At 35.2% G+C, this 24018-nt stretch overlaps 1 protein-coding gene across 3 annotated transcripts in view; it reads right to left on the reverse strand.

Moving 5' to 3' along the window:
• The window catches only part of PLXDC2 (plexin domain containing 2), a 510688-nt gene that overhangs the window by 148970 nt on the left and 337700 nt on the right, over positions 1-24018 (reverse strand). For all 3 annotated transcript variants that reach the window (XM_072825456.1, XM_072825454.1, XM_072825455.1), the window contains one exon: positions 839-961. In XM_072825456.1, the coding sequence (XP_072681557.1) occupies positions 839-961 (123 nt within the window). The remainder of the gene's footprint in view (positions 1-838; positions 962-24018) is intronic.

Raw genomic sequence — 24018 nt, forward strand, 5'->3', positions numbered from 1 at the left:
ACACCAAATAGCTCCATTATTTTAAAAGATGAAATTGTCATTTGGGCAAATAAATACTACTTCTGTATTATAGAGGTACAGAAATTTTTCTCTTTATTTTTTCAAAACAAACTTTTCTTTGCCTATTTTCTCTACCAAAGTTACAGACTTTCATAAGGTACAGACATGAAAATACATTTATCTTCAGAACCTTAAAATTTTACTTAGATTTGAATAGCATTTTGTCATATAGTCCAGGTTTTCTCTATCTTATATGTCCCCAAAAGACATAACAGGGATATACTGTTGTCAGTATACTTGATAAACCTTGGTAGGCTCTATTTCCTATTTTAAAGTCGAAGAACTTGATTTTTGTAAGCGCATTTTAATCATCCACTACATTCTTTTTTTAAAAGGTGTATTTATCCTATGGTTTATATGGTTCCTAAGTTTTAGAAATTTAATATCAGTGCATTATGCCTCTTACCTCTATTTGAAGATAACAAATTGTTCTTTTTAAATATTTTTAACACTAATGACTTACTGCAAATAGCATCAAATAAATGTATCAGCTTTGTTTGCGATGTCGTTTACAGCAACTCATTTATTATAATGCCTACCAGGTGTTAATAAACAATTGTTCAATGAACAAATGAGTGAATGAATAAACGAGTGACTTTTGACCATATATTTCAATATACATATTATAGTTACAGTGTAATATTTGTCATCACAAGGTATTTGCATTAAGCATTTTATAATCCAGTTTACCAAAAAAGGTTACAAAATATTAATGTGAATCTGATGATCAATGTTTAAAATTACACATTCAGTAAGGAATAGGCTAACCAATACATACCATTATCAAAATATCTGACTGTTGAATTTCTGGATACACTGGGATCAAAATTTGCCATTAAAGGTGCTATGTACTGTGTGGCTGTTAGCATTCGATGTACAACTTCTCCGGTGTATATGAAACCTGTCATTGCAAAAATAGGAAATACGTTAAGGAAAATCCCAGATAAAATTTTAATTATCATACCTCCAACTTAATTGTAGTCACATTTTGAAAATAAATATATATAGTAGCTACAAAAAGGAACATAATTAATGTCTTAATGTCCAATCAACAATAGTCAGGTCTGGATTAAGTGACAAAAGTCTCATAATCCTGTAGTACTTCACAGACTGGTAAATCAGAAATCTAGAATGTGTACAATTTTAATTGTGGGAAAAGTGGCTATTTTCTGGAAGAGATTATTAGGCTAAAACCCCTACTAGGGTATGGTAAGTAATTCAAATATTCAATCTGCCATTATTAATCTCTTGTTATTTTAACACTTGCTGAATATGCAAGTCCTTTTTACAAATGAATGCATCTTCATGATGTTTAATTGCATTTTCATGGAGTTTAATTGCATTTCCCAAACTGTAATCTCAGTTTGGGTCACTTTAGAATCCGCACATGGATACCTTTAACACTAAAATGCAGAAAATGATCTGGACTTTACTTTCAAAATTGAAAGAATGTTAAACACCCATGGGAAAAGCTTGTACATTTCTGAGTTTTAATAAAAGTAGCATTCTATCAAGAAGAAAAATGTTACATGTTGCAGATAAAATGGCAAAACATTGATAGTGCACAAATGCCTCTCTGTTTAGAGCGTTATCAATTACAGCCTATTCTAGTGGTTGGATAACGAGAGAGAATTAACTATAAAGAACTTCATATTGAATTAACTTTCAATAGTTCCTATGTTACAACCCTATTCACTTCCGATTAGCTACACTGGCTTTATTTATTTTGTGGATTATCCATAGAAAATTGTTAATCCCGCACTGCCTTCTTGCCTCCAAAGTCTTTAGCTTTCTAAAAGGAGAGTCAGCTCAGAGAATGATAACTAATTTTAATATTAATCTAAGAAATGCAAAATTAGGGCAGCCCGGGTGGCTCAGCGGTTTAGCGCCGCCTTCAGCCCAGGGCCTGAACCTGGAGGCCTGGGATTGAGTCCCACGTTGGGCTCCCTGCATGGGGCCTGGTTCTCCCTCTGCCTGTGTCTCTGCCTCTCTCTCTCTCTCTCTCTCTCTCTCTGTGTGACTCTCATGAATAAATAAATAAATTCTTTAAAAAAATGCAAAATTAAGAACATATATGTAAACAGGCACACACACATGCACACACACACTCAATATTATAAAATAAAACCCAAAACAAATTATTTGTGATAATACAATTGTAATGTAATGTTTAGGCAATCACAAGCTTACTAAACACCTAGGACTACTATAGATCATTTTTCTATTTGCATAAGAATTAATGAATAAAAGAAGCAAGATTTTTAAAAACCACAAAATTGTGGTAAAGCTTCTGTGACCTTACTTTATGGTCTGAATAAAGCTTTCATTGGTGTATTGTTGTCTTATAATTTCAAATTTTCAGTTTTAATTTCTAGGTAAGTTATTAGAAATTTAAATCTGCAGTTATTTACTTTGAAATGAATTTCTTTCTTTTTTTAGCAGTGTCTTCTTTCCCTTGATTTGCTTTTCATTTTTCATCAAGGGCATAATTGAATTTTACGTATTCACCTTTAAAAGTATATTTTTTAACTAGTGAAATCTTTACCATGTATTTTAATCATTGATTATATCTTGTTTCTTAAATGCCAAGTAATATCTTTTAAGATAAATTCCCTATATCTTGGAGCAGAATTTTGTACATTTGCAATTTCACATAGCTCAGGTGTACTAAAAGATAGTAAGATCGGATGATAAAGTCACTGTTTTTATTTTATTTCCCTGTAAATTTTCAGAATCACCATCAATGTTCAAAGCCAATTATTACATCCTTAAAATTATCAAGATGAAGAATAACTACTTTTCAGGACCTACGATTTATTTTTCTTCTCTCATCAGCATGCCTTTATAATTTCACAATTAAGGTGGCTACAAAAATCCTGTAAGGAAAAGATTAAATTATACTCTGAGAATGTTCTGTAAGGGACCGTGGCTCTGGATAGTTATTTCTCTATTCTCCATGTACTAACAGAAGAAATTTCATTTGATTTAAAGAAGAATGGGGGGGGGGCAGTAATTCATGGCAGTATGATAACTGTGAATCAATATAAAATTAATTTTCCAAGGCAAGACTAAGAAAAGCAGCAGTAATTCCCAGGAAGACAGAGTTGCAAAATGCAGGACCACTAATGATTTCAGATACCTAATTCTTAACTCCTTAACTGCTGCTTCCTTTCATCAGGAAAAAGTTTTTCAGAATTATAATTTCCAAAATTTCAAAGATGAAGTCTCACATTGTTCCCATGGAAGTAAGTAAAAATAGGGAAGAATCTGTGAATATGTAAAAACTATAATTATAATTCTTGATTCTTCTATGATTGTGACATTAAAATAAATTATTATTGCTGTTACTGTAAGTAGTACAGTTGCTACAGCTACTATGAACAAAGAATAGCTACCATAACTTCAAACATGGCTGCCCTGCTCTTGATCTATCACCACTATTACCACTGGCACCACCCAGAATAATGTGAAAAATAACCCAAGGATGAAAAAAAAAAAACTTATTCCACAATAGGAGTTTAATTTTGTGAATTCTGAGAACACTTGCTTGTTTTCCTTAGCCAATTTTGCAAGCCAACTCCTAGTTCTTGGTGACCCACGAGTGAAATGCCTCATGGGGATGGGTTCTACTTAGTCTCATCACATTTCTAAATTTCGAAAATGTCATTTCAGCAGTGGCTAATAATTGAGTGAGAGAGAAACCTCATAGGCCTGCTGAGGGCAGGGAAGTGTGATTAGGTGTTGAATAAGAACCAGCTGTGCAAATTTAAGAGTCCTTTTGTGACGCAAGACTTTTCCAAAGCTTCAAAGGCACTTAGAGCTGTCACCCCTATTTAGACATTTATCTTCTTTCTTGAGCTTTTTGGGGCATGCTCAATTGTAGAGAAAAACATGTATTTCGTTTTTCTGGTTGTTTACATTTTGGAGGAATTCAAACAAAATATAGATTTTTTATTTTTTTCAAACTTCTTTGTAGCCATGTGAAGGGCTAATCATAAAATATCTCCTTTGATCACTACATGCTTCTTATCGAAAATGAGTTCGAGGAGGGAACAAGCCATTTTCTCTGTGAAAATTCTAATACCTATACCCTAGAGCACAGTCATAGTGACCTCAAATCCTATTTTGGCCTCTGTTTAATCAGTAAATTCTACAGATAGGCTTACATTTGATTCCTCTATTGCAATTCACAAGTGAGACTTTAATCAGTAGGTGAGTGACATATGATTACAGAATTTATTTAATGATACAAGGAAATTACACCCTAGTGGTGTGACTTAATTATTTGACATCTTTGAGCCTCAGTTCTTTCATCTGTTAAATGGGGGGAGTAATCACTGGGCTGTTGTGACAGCTGAACAAGTTGACACATATGAAAAGCACTTAAAAACAGTGTTTAAGATAAAAATTTGCAGGAAATAGCAAACACTTAAATTTCCTCTACTTTTTACCTCTTGAAGTCTTTTGTGTCTAACGTATACTAGTTGATTGGATTGAAACTGGGAGCTTTATATGACTTCAAAATTGTGCTTCATACCCAAATGGTATGATATGAGTTTCTTTTTGTTATTCCAGTTTGGATTAAGGTATGCCATGGACTCTAACTACAGGGCAACATATAATTAAAAAACTTTAATGTCTAAAGTTCTGCATTTGAGATATCTTCCCTTCCCTGCCATTCTGATGGAGTAGGTGCCTTGTAAAAATAGTAACAATCTATTGGTTGCAAATGGTTGTTTCATTTAACTGGATGTGTCAGAGTAATAAAGGCTATAATTGCCTGTGAAACATTCTATGAAACTTTAATGTGTAAAAGGGCTACATAAAATATTTTATTTCCTCACTTTTCAGTTGATATTTTTGACCCCAGAGGAGAGGTTGGAGCTAATGTATATGCCTACAGGGCATTGAAAATTAATACTTAAATGCTCCCTTTAGAGTACAAATGACTGGTGTATGTCACTGTTGTCACCTGTGTGATGTGTCTACCATGATCCCTACATGCTAATCAAATAGCTCTGAAATTTATGGTCCTCGTTCCATGAGGATTTAGAGAACAGATTCCTCATACTGACCCCTTGCTAACTTTATATATGATCTGTTCCCTTTCTACTCATGAAAACCTGAGTTATTTCACTGGGTGGTGTTTGCGGGTATTGTTTTGTCAAATTGCTCAGTATTTGTGGCAGACAACTGGCTGGAAGCAACCAAGTGAAATCTGAGCATAATTCAACTTACATTATGCACAAATGGCATTTTATGAATCATGATACATTCTCCCATGCTATAAACTACCCCCTTTCAAACAAATACTTGTTTGTAGTTAAGTCAGCCTTTTAAACAAAGCCATATGTGGCAGCAATTGCTAATTTGAAAATTAACTTGTGGTAAGTTATCTGGTAATGTAACTGTCTGCCAGCTGCAACTGTACAATGACAGGTTTCATGTAACAGGCTCCCTCTGGACAAAATTGTTGCTCATAGACCTCAAGGTTCACTGTGAGGATACTGGTTTGTACATGCAACCTAGATGGTTAAAGAAAAAAAGAAAAAGATAAAACAGCATTTCTGAGGTTCATGTGAGCTTACTAACTACTGGCTCCTGGGAAGTAACCTATAATATTGTCACTCACCAAATATTTTCTCTTTACAATACCAACCAGCTGTGAAGGTGAAATATATCAGATGTATTTTCTATAATAAAAATTTTAAATATATATGTTAAAATATATCACATCTCCTAAACTCCTTTATTCCACTGGCTTAAGGCACCACAGGGAATTGCAGATCACAACGAAACCATCCATTGGGGGGAAAAAAAGCAACAAGGGACAATTTGATTATTGGCTGCAAATTATGTTCACAAAATTACCAACATAAAGCTTTATGTTGACTATATAAAGTGCCTCTCTCCAACTCCAGAAGGAAAGGGCAGGAGCCAGAATTGCACAGATGAGGAGGAAGAGAGACAAAAGTCTTTAATTTCTTTCATTTTCATTTTGAACTGCTAACAAAATGGTAGCCTATGGTTCTTGCTTTCTCCATATTGGTTCTCAAATAAATCAATGTGACTTATTCTTATCTCAGGTTAATTCCTAATGGTTATTGTCAACAGCCCTTCCTCCCCCTCCTCCAAATGCTTCTGATTATGTAGGATTTCGGAGATGAGTCCATGCACACTGCAGATGGTGAATGACACTCCCTTTTGTGTAGTGCATAGACTTCATGGCTTTTCATGGAAGCACTGATTGCTCTTGTTTGGTTGAGAATCAAGTTCATCCCCTCTATTCAGATTGATCCAGGTAATATTTCAAAAACCTTACTTCTATGTGGGGAAGAATGAGAGGATTGCTTTGTTTTTTATTTTATTTTATTTTTAATTTTCAAATTTTATTTAAATTCAATTAGCCAATATATAATACATCATTTGTTTCAGATATAGTGTTCAATAATTTATCAGTTGTGTATAACACCCAGTACTCATTACATCCCATGCTCTCCTTAATACCCATCACCCAGTTACCCCAACTCCCAAACTCCCCTCCATCAAACCTCAGTTTGTTTTCTATAGTTCAGAGTCTCTCATGGTTCTTCTCATTGCTTTGAATTATTTATGCTTCCAGACTGGGGATTGAGGGATCCTGCTGTCAAATGCTGGTCTCACATGTGACACCAAGTTATAGCTGGGAGTTAGTCCCTAGCACCTGAGGTTTGCTTAATATTGGGATATGCTGCTCCATGTTTGCAAAGCCTCTATCTTAAGTCCCACCTGGTCTCTTGGATCCTGCTCTCTGTGGGTAATCTTTCTAGAAAACAAAAACTTGGTTTCCTAACCTATGAATATCAGCTGCCCCTGGAATTTCTGCCCATTTACGGAGACCTAAGTAACCCCTTTGGGAAACTACCAAGGATGGCCCTAAGTTACCAGCTGGTCTTCCATCTGGGCTCCAACTTGCTCTAGAGAGGGGAGTTCATGCCCCGCTGTGGTTTTCACCTCATCCTCAGTATGTCCCATTACTATGGAGAATAGTAAAAACTGTCTCATCCTTTTCAAAGGACTGAACAACTATCCTTGAAATCCTTTTTTAAATGACAAGCAACAGCCCCGGAAGCAAGATGATCAAATGTAACAAGATGCCGTATTTGGGTAGGGAACTTTTTTCTTCCTGATCATACCATACTGTACTTACTGAGTAATCTGTAATACTTCCTATCTTACTTTAAAAATCAGGTAAATTTAAAGTAAAAATATCACATAAAGGAGTATATCTCCTTGGGATTCTCACCAAGAATTGTGGCCTATCCAGCCTACAGTTGACAAAACAAATTTTATTCCATGGTTTTGAAATTATAACTATGCTTTCCCACCTCCATACTTCCAAAGGTGATTTTGTTTCCCATCCTTGTTTAGACATTCCTAGGAGATATGGATACAGTTTTACCAGAATCGTTCCAAGTCATGTCATAAAAAGTCTTGAGTGTACTGATGATGTCTTCATTATCCTTCCCTTTTCAGTGCAAGAGAAATGCCATTCATCTAGACAAGAAAGAAGCTATAAAAGGGAGTAGAAGAGCTTTGCTTTCTCAAAGACCGCCATCTGCATTGTACCAAATCAAGGTTCTAAACCAAGGGCTTGCTCCTTTGTAGCATTAACTAAAGTATTGTTGCCAATTATTGCCTCAGATGGTTTTGATTTTAATGCCTTAGCATTTAACTTCTAGACCCAATCTAGTATCATATATACACTGTTTAGTTAGATGATACATAAATAGTTTATGTATATGGATATGTATATAATACACATGCAGTGTGAGTGTGTGTGTGTGTGTGTGTGTGTGTGTGTGTGTGTATTTCCCTCCATGAGGAGTCAAAGTGGACTGGACCAGCCTGGGTTTGAGTTCATCCTTTACAAGCTGTATGATCTCATGTCATCACTTATTCTCGCTGAGTTGCAATTTCTTCTGTAAAATTAGGTTAAAATCAATCCCTTCTAAAAAACACTGCTGTGTGCAGTGAAGAAAGACTATAGAAATGTAGCTGCAGTTCTACGACTCAAGATGTATATTTGGAGTATCTGTAATGCCTTGTGACATCCTTTCAAAATCAGAGTTCTGTGGAGGCTCCCTCTGCAGCTACACTGATTACTTTCCTCATCCGCTCTTGATCTCTGCAGCCCTGTGGTCAGGTTCAAACTGTGATACTTCCAACCTCCTTGAGACATGTGCCCTTTTACAGCCTCAGAATTGTGATCACAACTACTTTTTCTCAGAAGTGTTAGTAGTCTGGTCCGTTAAGAAGATGAATTGTCAGTGAGAGGAACAAAATAACCTTAACAAAAGAGCACTGACCCAATTGTATATTCATATTATACTTCACACTTTGTAGTTTCAATATGTCCTACAGTTTTAACATTCAAAACATTAGATGTCCGAAGAAAAACTCACACATTTGAGAAAAGAAAGGAATTTATGCATTTGGTTTTGTTTTAAATTTTTATTTTGCTTTTTTACATACATATATATGTACACATATATATACATTTTATATTATATATTTATATTTTTATATATTTTATAATTATATATTATATTAAATTATGTTATACACGTAATGAGAGCTAGTGGAACTCAGCACTATAGTTAAGTATTTTACTTCTTGGTTGCTAAGAACTAACCTGATATATTGACAGGAATTGGCTTTCAACATGGCCAAGGAAAACGAGTGTGTATTCTCTGAATTAGCAAAATGAAACACAGAGTTTTTGCAACCTGGGTTTTTCTTATATTATTGTCTCTCTTGAGAGGGAGAGGTAATCTTAGAGTATGTAGATTTGTAAATCAATATAAAATGTATATTGAATATCTTAAAATCAGAGGCAGGATAAAATCCTTAATCCCAGTTAATAATCCAGTTAGTTTACCTCCTCTAAAAGCAATTCAGACATGTTTTTACTCATTTTTCTGATCCAGATGCACCCAACCCATCAATATCTTGGTTCATACCATCTAGATTTAGCTTTCCAAAAGTCCATTTTTTTCAAAGATATAATGTATTCTTCTATAAAATTTATCGGGCCTATTATAGGAAACACTCTAGTTACTGAAAGCAGTGAGAGACTGAAAGCAGCCCTCAGATCTTTCTACATCCATGCCTTACATTTCTTTTGCAATTCTCAGCCTTATGCTAAATGAATAAACAAACAGACAAAAAAAATAAGTTTATTCAGGGCCATCTCTTCCTAGTGTTGACTCAGGGGAGAGTTCATTAGAATATATATTCTTCTAGCACAGTTATTATACACAATTACTTGCATTCATTCATTTGGTACATGGTCATTGAGGCCAAAAAGAATAGGATGTGGTTAGTTACTACCATTTATCTCACAAATTAGATTATAATTCAAGTGTAAGAGATTCTACTTCCTATAATTTTACTGTGAAAAAATTTGAATAGATTTATTTTGATCAAAATATGAACAAAGTATTTTTCTTGACCTTGGGAATCTTTGCAAGGGCTATTTAGCTTTAAAAATTCTTAAATACATATTCAAATATTCATACACATTCAAATATGGATATTTTGTGATGTTCAACTAATTTCTACTTGTTTATATATGACAATGTATATTAATGGTTTAAAAAATAAATGTTAAAAGATAAAATTCAAATAATGCATATAATATATGCTTATGCATTTATGAATAATAAGCAATATGTGTCAGTTTATTTATCATGTAGACTAAAAGATACAGAACAAAGCACAAATATGATCTTTAAAATGTACTAACTACTTTCATACATTTTTTTACATATCATTTCCTTCTTTTGTTTTATCATTTTTATACTTTATGTATGCATCCCTAAAGATGATTAGTTTTTCATGTTTATACTTAACTGGCTTGTATTGTAAGTATTTTTCTGAAATCTTTTATTTTTGTTTAATCTACATCCTTAGGGAATCATCCCTGTTGTACATATAGCTGTATTTCATTCATTTTTCACTGCTGTATCATATTCCACCTTAAAAATCCCACAATTAATTTATCCAATCAACTTTTGAGGACATTCGCATTGTCTCAATTTTTTTGCCATTTTAAATTGTGTTATTGTTTAAAAATTCTACATGTGCCCTGGTTCACATATGGAAAGTTTTATTGTATAAACCTAGAAGCTATATGATTAGATCATAGGGCATACACATGTGGAAGTTTACAAGATAATGCTGAATTGTTTTTGGAAGTAATTACACCAATTGACACATCTATTTATATGACTTAATTAAAATTATTTGATTACATTGATTAATTACACTACTCAACCCTAAAGTTGGGTAGTAATGAAATTGAATATTCTTTTCAGAAGCTCATTTGCCATTGAAGTTTCCTTTCTGTGCAGTGTCTGAAAAATTCTTTGCCTTTTCATTATTGATTTCTAGGACTTGCTTTATAGCTTTCCAAAAAAAATTCTGGATATTACATATGGCTTCTGCTTTTTGTGCATTCTTAAAATGTTTCCTTAATCTTAAATTATTAAAATAGTCTTCCTTATTCTAATGATATATGTATCATATATATATATATTCTTCTTTATTGTTCTTTAAATATTTTATAAATTTACCTATCTCATTATTTCCTCCACTAATATTATTTTTGAAGGGATAAAACATGAGTCAATTGGTGTTTTTTTTTTCTCTACAGTGATAGCCCATCACCATATTTTAGAAATTTCATCCTTTCCTTACTGACCTGCAATTATCACTTTTTTAAAGATTTTATTTATTTATTCATGAGAGAGAGAGAGAGAGAGAGAGAGAGAGAGGCAGAGACACAGTCAGAGGGAGAAGCAGGCTCCATGCAGGGAGCCCAACGTGGGACTCGATCCCAGGATACCAGGATCATGCCCTGAGCCAAAGGCAGACACTCAACTGCTGATCCACCCAGGCATCCCTGAAGTTATCAACTTAATCATAAATCTAGTTTTTATAAATCTATGTGACTTCTCCCTGGGATCTGTATTCCAATCAACTGGTCTGTTTGTTAATCCCTGCGCAGATGCCACAATATTTTATTATTATGAGTTCACCATACATGGTGAATCAAGAACATGGAGAATCAACTATCTCTATTTTCCTTTAAGAATATGTGGCTATCAAAAAAAAAATAGAATATGTGACTATCCTTGGTCTTTCACTCTTTCATATACATACTTCTGGGATTAGTTTATCAAGATACACACACCCACACACACACAAAAGTAAAATAGCAGTGTTGGATTTTGACTGAAATTGCAAATTTCAATTTCAATTTGAAATTTTAAGTAAGTTTAGGAGGAATTCATTCCCTTTGATTTTGAGTCTCCTAATCATTAAACATGGTATGTGTGTGTGTGTGTTTGTGTGTGTATGTGTATGTGTGTGTGTGTATAAATATATATGCATATATACTTGCAAGCATTCTAGATATCTTTCACTATTTTTAATTGATTTTAATTAATTTTTTCAAAAGTGTCATGCACACCATTTTTTTTATATATTCCGATTTACTTAGTGTTTTCTGAAGATATTATTAAAAACTATTTTCAATCATATTTTCTAAAAGTTTGTGGTGGCATTCAGAAACACAATTGTCTTTGCATATTGAGTTTATATGCAGCCATCTTACTCAACTCCAGAACTAATACTCACAATTCTTCTGTACACTTTGGGGAGCTTTCATTTACTGACAATCATATCATTAGAAAATAATGTGAATGTTTTTTCTCTCCAATCCTTATATCTTATTTTCTTTTTCACTAGCTATTTATTGTATATTGTTTTAATGTAGGAGCAATAAACTTATTTTAAGATAGATATCTAAACGATAAATTGAAATCTGTAGAACATGGAAGAAATATAATTAAGAATCGAACTAAAACAGCTATCAGAAAGATATTTCATAAGACCGAAAAAATATTTTGTAAAACATTTAGATGAAATGTCACTGCTGAAGAATAACAATTCCAATTATTTCTCCTTTCTATTCCTTCTTCTTTCTAGAGAATTCCCTCAACACCTTAGATAGAAACAGATACATTTATCTCAAGCCATTAATCTGTAGGTATCTGAACACCTTACTTCTCTTGCTACTTCATTAGAGATGCCATTTTCTCCCATTTCTTTCTTAAGATTTTTACTTCAATTAAACCTTCACATCTGATTATCCAACCAAGGTAAAGTAGTAGGAAATGTTATTCATAAAAGTGGCTCATTTGTTTCCCAATTTACAGTGGCTTTGGCCAGAACAACCTTTACTGGGAACAGGCAGAAATGAGTATGTAGCAAACAAAGGCTGGCAACAGAACAACTCTGGGACTCTTAGGTTAACTGGCACGACCAGCAGAAAAAGACCTTCCAAGTGCAGCTATAACATTTTATTGCCTCCCAGGGAAAATTAAAGAGATTTTTAGATACTTTTTTCCCCCAACACCTTCACATTTATATCTGACAAAAAGGCTCTGGGGGGCAAAACGAGCATATTTTAGGATGAAAAGAGGAGCTTCTCAAAGGGGGCTGTGGGAAAGCATGGAAGGTAGACTGTAATTGGTAACCTGGTTTTCTAACATATTAGCCTTTGTGAAGAGCAGTGAGAGCCAAGTATCTCAAATGCACTTTTGTAAAACTGCTTCAAACTAATCAGAACTGAAGGGATACATTTTTTTAAAATTTCACTTTATGTCTGCTAAGGCAGAGAATAGAAGGGTTGACCATGCTGGGAAGAATTCTTTCCCTGGACATTCATTTGCAGTTCCTGTTCGGTGTGAGTGGAGCAGTCGAGGTGGCTGCAGGTAGAATTTGGCCTCAGTGACATAACCCAGCCGTAACAGTGCCTCACATATATGTCCAAAGCTCAGTGAAACCAGGGCAAGCCTGTATTCCATCAGACACCTGTGCTAAAGCAGTACCTTTTTACATTTTTGAAAATAAAAACTAGTAACACGTTAAACTTCCCTCAAATTCGGGCTACAGAAGGCATGGGGAGACATAAAATTTAGTTGGTTGCATTGTTCAGGTTTCAACGTTTCCTTTTTCATACATTGCCCTTGTCGGAGACCATATGCAGGTACTTGGTGACAATTAGCTCTCTCTCTCATACTTAAACCTCCCCTCAGGAAAAATCTGATGAGTTATTATGTACTATGGTACATAATACCATATGGAAAATAATCTTTACCATGTTATGGTAAAAATAGTCCCCTCTCAGGAGTATTTATATGTTATTAAGAAAGACCTAAAATAATGGTCCTCTCCTATTGTTACCCACAAAGGGATGAAATCCCCCCAGTAAGTGTCCACTTACTGATGACTTTAAGTAGAGGGTGAACACAGGTCCCCCCAACCCCATAGCATCTTGTGAAGGCTACGGGCTAAACTCATATGAACTTGGGTCCCCACGGCCCTTCAGGTGGCTGTTACCATCCTCCCTCAGCTCTGCTGTGGCCATTGGCTCTGGACCAATGGCTTTACAAAAAAATTAAAAAAAATTAAAAGATCCCAATTTCATTAGATAAAGTCATTCCAGAGACACTCCTGTATGACAAAAAGGTGCTAACATTTTTTTTTTTGCATTGTAGATTTGTTTTATCTCCTTATTAGATAAGCTGGGAAGGATAGGTGGGTCAATTTACTCATTTTTGTATATACTGCTTAGCTTGGCTTGGCAAATTGGTGGCCATATAAGTATTAAATTGTGTTTCGAGAGTGGAAATAGTCCCCATACACAGCTCAATATATGAAGCCCTGCCTGTTTTGGCCACTGCACCCCATCCCCTGCATCTCCTCCACATAAACCCTGTGATTCAGTCACTCATGGCTCTCTGCGGGTGCCAGGTGTTTTTATGCACTTTCACATGCTGCATTTTTTCTGCCTGAAATACACTTTCTTCCTTCTGTGCCCTGAAAAATCCTATTCATTTTTCAAACTTCAATTTAAACATCTCCTCTTGTGTGAAGCCTTCTTTTATCCTCTCCAACCCCGGAAAATCTGATTACACCCTTTAGGCTTCCATCCCTGTGCTCATCCTGACTTCTATTACAGGTCTTACCAAAACCCATTTACAATTGTTTATTTTCTCATTCACCCCCTGGTCCATTCCCCCTCTCTTATCATCTGTTACAAACCCTAGAGTAAAGATCATAACTTTCCTGTGTTTGTGCCTCAACACAGAGTCTGGAGGTCATGCATGTACTTGTCTGATTTGCTAGCAATTACTGAGTGCTTTGTATGTTTGAGGGATTCCATGAGGCAGTGAGGCCAGAGGTGGGAGATGGCCTTCCCTGACCTCCCAGAGAGTGGTGTGTGATGAGGCTGGAGAGCAACAGATGGTGGGATGCCATGCCAGCCAGAGCCTGGGTTTAAGAAGGTAAGGGAACACACCAAAGGGTTGAAGCAGGGGCTTCATGTGACAAGACTGACCGCACTCAAAGAACATTCTGGTACATGCCACATTCACAAGAGAGTTTATTTCCAGAGAAGAAGAGTGGAGAACTCATGGAGAAGGGTACATAGTAAAATTCAACTGTGTCTGTTTTACCCTCCAACTTCCAAATTGGCTAACGGGTACCCAGAGTTTTCTACATTATCTATCTATCTATCTATCTATCTATCTATCTATCTATCTATCATCTATCTATCATCTATCTGTCTATCTATCTATCTATCATCATCATCTATCATCTATTATCTATCTATCTATCTATCTATCATCATCATCATCTATCATCTATTATCTATCTATCTATCTATCTATCTATCATCTATCTCTCTTTTTTTGGTATAGCTGCAATATTTCAAAACCATGTAAAGTTTATTCAGGCAGAGTGTAGACAAGCAACCAGGAGGACATACTTAAAATAGGGTGAAGAGTTAGCTGCCTATTTCAATAGTTTGTGGAAAGATGGAACAGGCTTACATGAAGAGTGAGGTGGCCAGAAGTAGACCCATCAGAGGGGTTTTCCAAAGTAAATTACTGTCCAGATGTTTTACTGGTGAGGAGGGAGTCAAATGGAAGATGATGGCGCCAGTTCCTAAGATGGGGAGACAGGTGGAGGAAAAGCCAAATCTCGGCTTCACAGCTGGTCTCAGAATACAAGTGTACAAACAGTCCAATGTCATATCTGTCACTCATACACAGCAGGAAGTACCACAACAAAAATCAGTCTTCTGGCTGATTCCCATCGCAGATCTTCCCCTGTTGAGTCACTTGTTTTTGAATTAAGCCCTGGGCACTGAAGCAGGAATGATGCAGATTCCTCTGATAGATCTGAGCCATTTCAAGGCTTGCAAATGGGAGGGATTACCTGCTAATTTAACCATGAAACTGGATTTGCAGCTCTACCCCAGATAAGGTGAGGCTGCATGGACACACATAGATAAAATATTCTCCAGGGAACTATAAAAGTCACTTCTAGGGTTACTTATTCCATTTGTAACTTGCCATCTGTGGTCCAAAGAAAACTTGAAGTATAGCCAGGTGTGTGTGTGTGTGTGTGTGTGTGTGTGTGTATCATATATGTATATATACATATATAACATCTATTATATATATATAACATATATTATGCATTATAAATGCATTATATTCCTGCTGATAATGTATTTGTCTGCAGCATTAGTATTTCACAAGTACTATGTAAGGATACATAGCAAATACATTCCATGATAAAGATTTTCTTTCCAACTTTCACGCAGACCTTTCTTTGGAATAAGCTAAGGCAGCATAAGTATTGACATAATGTTAAATAAATAACATTATGTTAAAACATAAATGTTAAAGGCAATGAAATCAGTATATTTAAAAAGCTATAAAATAGAACTATATAAATGTTATACTCTGATAGAGATCTTATTCTGAGGGCCCCCAACCTAAAACAGATGAACAAATATGAGAGCCTAAAAAACTAAAAAGGTCATTAAAGTTCCCCACAGGCTATTCTCCCACCAAATCGGGGGTAATGGAGAGAAAAACAGAGTCAAAATGCAGGAAGAATTACTTTTTCAATAAAAATAATAATAAAGATTATTGGAAGAGCAGAGGAGTTATTTAAAATCCAAAATCAGGACAGGGGAATGGCGAACACTAAAAGAGAATCTGAACTTTTTTTTGTTTTCCTGAGTGAGCCATTTAAGTTTATATATCTCCATACTGTTCAGTAACTGAAAGACTCAGAGACTATTGAATAAGATTCAAGTGATGATCAGAATGTTGTGACGGGGTGTTAGAAAACATGTAAAGGTGTATGTGAGGATCTGTGAACTTTCTATATAGCAAATTCTTCTCAGATTCTTTGCCCTCTGGGAAAGTTAACTTTGTTATGAGAAAGGGTAACCATGAGATTGGCACTCTGGGATCTCATGGAAAGTTTACAAAAGCATTTGGTTGTTCATTCTTTTTTTTTTAAAGAATTGTGGAAAGAACACCTAACACAAGATCTAGCCTCTTAAGTTTTTAAGTGCAGAATACAGTATTATTAACTGTAAGCATTTCATATAAGCAGATCTCTTGAGCTTATGTCCTTTGGACAGCAACTCCCCCAGTTCCTATCACCCAGTTCCCGGCAGCCACCATTCTACTCTCTACCGCTATGAGTTTGATTATTTGGATACCTCATATAAGTGGAATCATGCAATATCTGTCCTATGACTAGCTTATTTGACCTGGCATAAAGTCCTTCGAGGTGCATCCATGTTGTTGCATATGGCAGGGCTTCCTTCTTTTGAGGGCTAATACTCCCTCAAAGGGCTAAAACTCCCTCTTTTTCCTAAACTAAAAGTGACTTTTTCTTTATCCACTCATCTATTGACAAACACTTAGGTTGTTTCTAATCTTCGCTGTTGTGGATAATTCTGCAATGAACACGGGAGTGCAAATATATCCCTGAGATTCTAATTTCAACCCCTTTGGATAAATACTCAAAAGTGAGATTGCTGGACCATATGGTACTATTTTTGTTTGTTTGTTTGTTTGTTTGTTTTTTTGAGGAAACTTCACACCGTTTTCCATAGTGGTTGCACATTTTCATATTCTCACCAATAGTGTGCAAGGGTTCCAACTTTACTGCATTCTCTCCAACACTTGTTAGCTTTTATTTATTTATTTTTTTAATAAAAAGGAAGCCTAACAGATGTGAGATGATAGGTCATTGTGTTTTTGATTGGCATTTTTTCTGATGATTAGTTGGCCATGCATGTGTCTTCTTTGGAGATATGTCTATTGAAGACCTTCGCCTATTTTTAAAATTGAGTTATTGTTATTTTGCTGTTGATTTGTATGAATTCCTTAGAGATTTTGGATTTTAACTCTTTACCAGATAGGCAGCTTGCAAATATTTTCTCCCATTCTGTAGGTTGTCTTTTCATATTAATGACGGTTTCAATTACTGCACAGAAGCTTTTTAGTTTGATGTATAGTTGACCCTTGAACAATGAGGAGGTGAGGGGCACTTACCCCACCAACCCGCCAATGCAGTTGAGAATCCACGTAACACTTGGATAGCTTAATTACTAATTGTCTACTGCTGACTAGAGGCCTTATTGATAATTGATAATATAAACAATTAACACATATCTTGTATGTTATATATATATATATATATATATAGTATATACTATATTCTTAAAATAAAATTAGCTAGAGAAAGATATCATTAAGAATATCATAAGAGAAATTCTAAGCAGCTGGTTTCAAAGAGTACTGGTCAGACGTGGGGATACTATCAGGCCAACTCAGTTGGCTCATAAGAAAGAACACTGATGTAGCTCCATTGTCTAAGCAGAATCTAATGCTTGGGATGGCAGCCTTGATTCTCTGGTTATTTGTTACCTGGTTGTTCTTCATAGGAATGTTGAAGTCCACTCTCAGGATGACCTGCTTCCCCTTCACATCTAGCTTGTCAGAATCAGCTTGTTAGAAAGCAACATCTTGGCAACACAGCAACAGTGAGGCTGAGAGCTCAAACAGCAAAGGAGAAGGTGGCCAGTATGTGCTAGAACTGCATGAGGAATGCAGAGAGCAGCTTGGGCTACTAGTATGGACATTTAAAAAATGTTAATTCTTCCAATCCATGAATGCATGATGTCTTTCCATTTATTTGTAGCTTCTTCATCTTCTTTAATCATTGTTTTGCAGTTTTTAGTATACAAGTCTTTTCACCTCATTGGTTACATTTATTCCTAAGTATTTTTTTTCTTTTCAGTGCTATTATAAATGGTATCATTTCTCTTTTCTTTTCAGATAATTTGTTTTTAGTGTATAGAAACACTTCTAGTATTTGTTTTTTTTTTTAATTTTTAAAGATTTTTTATTTATTCATTTGAAAGAGAGAGAAAGTGCAAGTGAGAGCACAATCAAGGGGCAGAGATAGGGAGAGAGAGAAGCAGACTCTCCACTGAGCAGGGAGGCTGATTCAGGGCTCCATTCTGGGACTCCAGGGATCATGATCTGAGCCAAAGGCGTATGCTTAGCCTACTGAGCCATGCAGGTGCCCCAACACTACTAGTGTTGGTATGTTGACTTTATATTCTGAAATTCGTTGATTAGTTCTAATAGGTTTTTTTGAGTGTGACATCCTTTAGGTTTTCAACGTATATAAAATTATGTCATCTTCAAACAGAGATAATTTTACTTCTGTCTTTCTAATTTGGAAACTTTTTATTTCTTTTTCTTGCTAAACAACCCTAGCTAGGAAATGTCACATTAATTGATTTTCATATATTGAACCATCCTTCCATCTCAGGGATAAATCCCATTTGGTAATGGCTTATGATTTTCTTAATGTGTTGTTGAATTTGGTTTGCTAGTATTATGTTGAGAATTTTTGCATCTATGTTAATCAGGAATCTTTTCTTGTAACAGCTTTGATATCATGGTAATGCTGGATTTATATAAATTTGGAAGTATTTCCTCCTTTTCCATATTTTGGGAGAGATTGAGAAGAATTGATTTTAATTCTTAATTTTTTGGTAGAATCCACCTATGAAGATATATGGCCTGGTTTTTTGTTTGTTTGTTTGTTTTGTACAGGGAGTTTTTTGATTACTGATTCAAAAATAGTCTATAAATCAAAAGTGATTTAATTATTAATTATAGATATGTTTAGATTTTCCATTTCTTCATGATTTAGTCTCGGTAGGGTTTATGTGTATAGGAATTTTTTCCTTTCTTCTAGGTTATCCAATTTGTTATCATATAATTGTTCACAGTAATATCTTATAATCCTCTTGAATTCTGTGACATAAGTTTTAGTGCCTTCTTTTTCATTTATGATTTTATTTATTTAAGTCATTTCTCTTTTTTTTCCTAGTTAGTCTAAGGGTTTCTCATTTTTGCTAATCTTTTTCAAAGGCCACCTCTTAGTTATGCTGATATCTCTATTGCTTTTATTTATTTTCTTTCTGCTGTAATTTTTATCATTTCCTTCCTTCTGCTAACTTTGAACTCAGCTTGTGATTTTTTCTAGTTCCTTGAGATGTAAAGTTAGTTTATTTGAGATCTTTTTAAAAGTACGTACTTCTACTGATAAACTTCCCTCTTAGTTTGCTTTTGCTACACCCCATTCCTTTGGTATGTTGTATTTTTGTTTTCGTTTGTCTCAAGATAATGTATAGTTTCCCTTTGATTTCTTGTCTGACTCATTAGTTGTCTGAGAATGTGTTTTTTAATTTCCACATATTGTGAATTTTCTGGTTTTCTTTTTTTTCTATTAATTTCTAGTTTCTTCTTATTGTAGATGGAAATTATGTTTGATACGATTTCAACCTTTTAAAATATATTAAGACTCCTTTTGTGGCCTAATATTTTATCTATCCTGGAGAATGTTCCATGTACACTTAAGAATATTGTGTGTTCTGCTGCTGTTGAGTAGGATATTCTGTATATGTCTGTTAGGCTCATTTGGTCTGTAGTGTTATTTAAGTATACTATTTCTTTATTGATTTTCTGTCTCCATGTTGTTTCCATTATTGAATGTGGAGTATTAAAGTCTCTACTATTATTGTACTGCTGTCTATTTCTCTATTCAGTTTGTCAATGTTTGCTTTATATATTCAGGAGCTCTGATGTTGGGGCATATATATTTATACTGGTTTTATCTTCCTAATGTATTGACTCTTTTTATCATTATTTAATGTCCTTTGTCTCTTGTTACAGTTTTTGACTTACAGTGTATTTTGTCTGATATAAATATCGCTGCCCCTTTTCTCTTTTGGTTACCAATTATGTGGAATATATTCTTCCATTCCTTTACTCTATATGTGTCCTTAAATCTAAAGCAAGTGTCTTGTAGATAGCAGGTAGTTGGATTTTTAAAATCTGTTCAGCCACTCTAAGCCTCTTGATTAGGGAATTTAACCTATTTACATTTAAAGTAATTATTGATAGAGAAGGACTTATTATTGATTTTGTTAATTATTTTCAGTTTTTCTTGTAGCTCTTTTGTTCATCTTCTCTTGTCTTGCTATCCACTTTGTATTTCATTGATTTTGTAATGATATGTTTTGTTTCCTTTCTCTTTTTCTTTTGTGTATCTTCTATTTTTGTGCTTTCCATGGAGTTTTCATAAAACATCCTAGAGTTTTAACAGTTGATTTCAAGATAACAACATCAATATTTAATCATTCTTAACCAGTTTTTAAAAATGAAATAAATATGTCTTTCTTGCAATGACTACAGCCTGATTCTTTACAATGTTTATTGACAAAACAAACATTTCACTTTAACATTTTTGGTTTAGCTTTTGAACTAAACTAAACCAGATGTTAGTTTATAAATGTGTATATTTTACTTGGAGAGCATCTATAGTACAAGTGAAATTTATTTTCTCTGAGTCTCAAGACAATTGTTTTCAAAGATCTAACACTGAATAAAGAAATTGACTTGTTTTTAAAATTACAAAATATCCTAACATTAGTTGCTGGTGTAGGTAAAATAATTAATTCAATTTTTTATGTAATAGGATGATAAATTTCTTTTTAAAATGCCATAAGGAATTTACCATCAAGGTTTAAATGAATAAACTTATGTGAGAGAAATAGAAAATGATAGAAAGAATTATAAGGCATTTTATTTCTTATTCCATTGTGTGTAACTGAGGTTTACAAGTCTGTCACCCACACTAAACTGAACATTCCTTTGCAGAAGGGAATGCATTTGTCACTATAACTTTTTTGCCTACTGCTCTGTGTAGCATGTAACAGGTTCTCTGTAAATTTTGGCTGATGTCTCTTGTGTAACTAAGCAGGTGGGATGTAGGAGTGCCAACAACATTGACTCCATATCTGGTCTTCCATTCTGTTCTGCCCACACAATGTCCTCAGGGCTATGTGTTCCAGGCCCTGTGGAGTTAATGTATGTCCTGACCAGAATGTAGGAAGGCTTGTTTTGATCTTCCTTAAAATGGTGCACAAAAGATTCCCCTTTAGATAACTAGTAGAGATAGATGACTGTTGTACAGAAGGTCCCACTTTACTTTTTTAAAGTATTTTGTTTATTTATTTGGGAGAGAGAGAACAAATGAGGGGAGGGGCAAAGGGAGAAGCAGACTCCCTTGATCCTAGGACCCCGGGACCATGACCTGAACCAAAGGCAGACACATAACAAACTGAACCACCCAAGTGCCCCTGGGAGGCCTCATTTTAGATAACTGGTAGAGATCTCCTGGTGTGCAGATGGTGCCACTTTAGATAACTACCGTGTGACCACCACCATACCCTTTGCTTTAGAAAACCTGGAGATTGAGATCCAGATTAGGTGGAGAATGGAGAATAACCATGCCTGGATCATCTGCCCACCTGGTTCCCCTTATCCACTCCACCCCCCACTCCCCGTGGTAAGTTACCCTGAGTAAAACCGTGTAAATGGTATGGAGGGACTTGCTTTTTTTTCAGTCTTGAAGTGCCTTCTCAGTCTGAAGGACACATTATGGACCCTCCTCCACTTTCTAAGAGGAGTCACTAATAAAAATATATTTCAGTTTAGTTTTGGTAGAATTACACTCCTTTGCCAGGGAGTGACAGCATACAGAGAGCCCAGTGAGCAGCCAGAGGTGCCTGGAACAACCAGATATGAAGTGATAGGGAACCTAACATTGGCCCTGAGAATGGAAAGAAAGAGATGGGTAAAACAGAGTCTTTGGGGAAAAAAGTGAGCAGAGCTGATCAAAAAGAAAAAATAAAACCAAAGTAACTAAAAAATGTAGATTCTGCAAAACTGAAAGAAAAATGTAAATATTGATGCAAAAAGGAGCAAGGCTTAGGAGGAAAGACAATAATGATTCAATCTGGAAATTCCCAGGGGCCAGCCACCTGGAGGAACAGTGTGAAGGCAGGACCAGAGGCTGGGCATTCCAGTGGGCAGTGTGAAGAGGCAGGCTGGGGACAGGGATGCTGGGCCTTCATGGTGGATGAGGGTAAACATGGGAAGAAGCACAAGAGGCCAGAGAAAGAGGAAGTAAACCAGGGAAGATATTGTCATGGGAATCCAAAGTGATGATGATTTCAAATAAAGAGGGATTTATAGTAAGAATGCCACCACTGAGGTAAAGAAATAGAAAATTTCTGATCAGGCCATTCCCTGTTATTGCTTATGAAAGATCCCAGGAAAGAGAGCTGATTTACAGGACAAGATGATAGTTAAACAGCTCTAAGGGGCATGGTCTGTCATTGTACTGCCCTCCTTGACTCAGCACTAATTTATCTGTGTAGTTTTCTCCCCAGGGTAGGGAAGATTAGATCTTCTATCTTGCATTGTTTTTCAGTTCCTTTCTGGAAGATATTATCTCTGTTTCCCACTCCTGGGCAGCTCTTCTCTGCATAAATGGTAACTGTCAAAATCACACCTTCTTCAGCTTTCTGTTAAACACTTCTTCCAGAGCAATCTCCATCCCTGGCAGGCAGACGTCTCTCATTCTTTTTTTTTTTTTTTTTTTTGGTATACTTTTTTATTGGAGTTCGATTTGCCAACATATAGCATAACACCCAGTGCTCATCCTGTCAAGTGCCCCCCTCAGTGCCCGTCACCCAGTCACCCCAAACCCCCACCTACCTCTTTCCATTACCCCTTGTTCATTTCCCAGAGTTAGGAGTCTCTCATGTTCTCTCACCCTCACTGATATTTCCCACTTATTTTCTCTCCTTTCCCCTTTAATCCCTTTCACTGTTTTTTATATTCCCCATGTGAGTGAAACCATACGTTTGTCCTGCTCCAATTGACTTACTTCACTCAGCATAATACCCTCCAGTTCTATCCACGTTGAAGCAAATGGTGGGTATTCGTCGTTTCTAATGGCTGAGTAATATTCCATTGTATATATAGACCACATCTTCTTTATCCATTCATCTTTTGATGGACACCGGGGCTTTTGAAATTTCATGTGAGCTTTCAACTTTCCCACAACGTTGAGAATTTATGTAGATAGATGATAGATAGATAGATAGATAGATAGATAGATAGATAGATAGATATAGTGGGTTTTTTGTTTCCTTTGCTAGACATATTGATTTTTCTTTGAAGAGGGAAGGATCTGACTTAGCATTTACTACATCTCTATGATGCTTGGGAAAGAAAACTGATTTGCATAGTTCATTCATCTCTCCCACCTCTTAGCAATCTGAGAGTTGACTCAGGTCAGATGCAGTTTCAGGGAATGGATACAGCAATGGAAAGATGAAGAAACTCCTGTCCTTCTGGAGGCTACTTTCAGTGTTTTAGAATTGTATTGACTAGCTAAGAATCTTCCTAGTTCTAAAGATTTACTACTCTAGGGTCACCTCCTAATTATAGTAGTATTTAAAAAAATATACTTAAATATTCTCCATTGAGATGATCTCATAATTATTTTCTATCTGAAAGAAAATATCAGAAAGATGATTTTCAAATAGAAAATCACTGATGACAATCATCATTAAGAAACTTGTAGACAAGGAGATAT

Source organism: Canis lupus, chromosome 5 (assembly GCF_048164855.1).
Source record: "Canis lupus baileyi chromosome 5, mCanLup2.hap1, whole genome shotgun sequence".
Classification (NCBI taxonomy): Eukaryota; Metazoa; Chordata; class Mammalia; order Carnivora; family Canidae; genus Canis; species Canis lupus.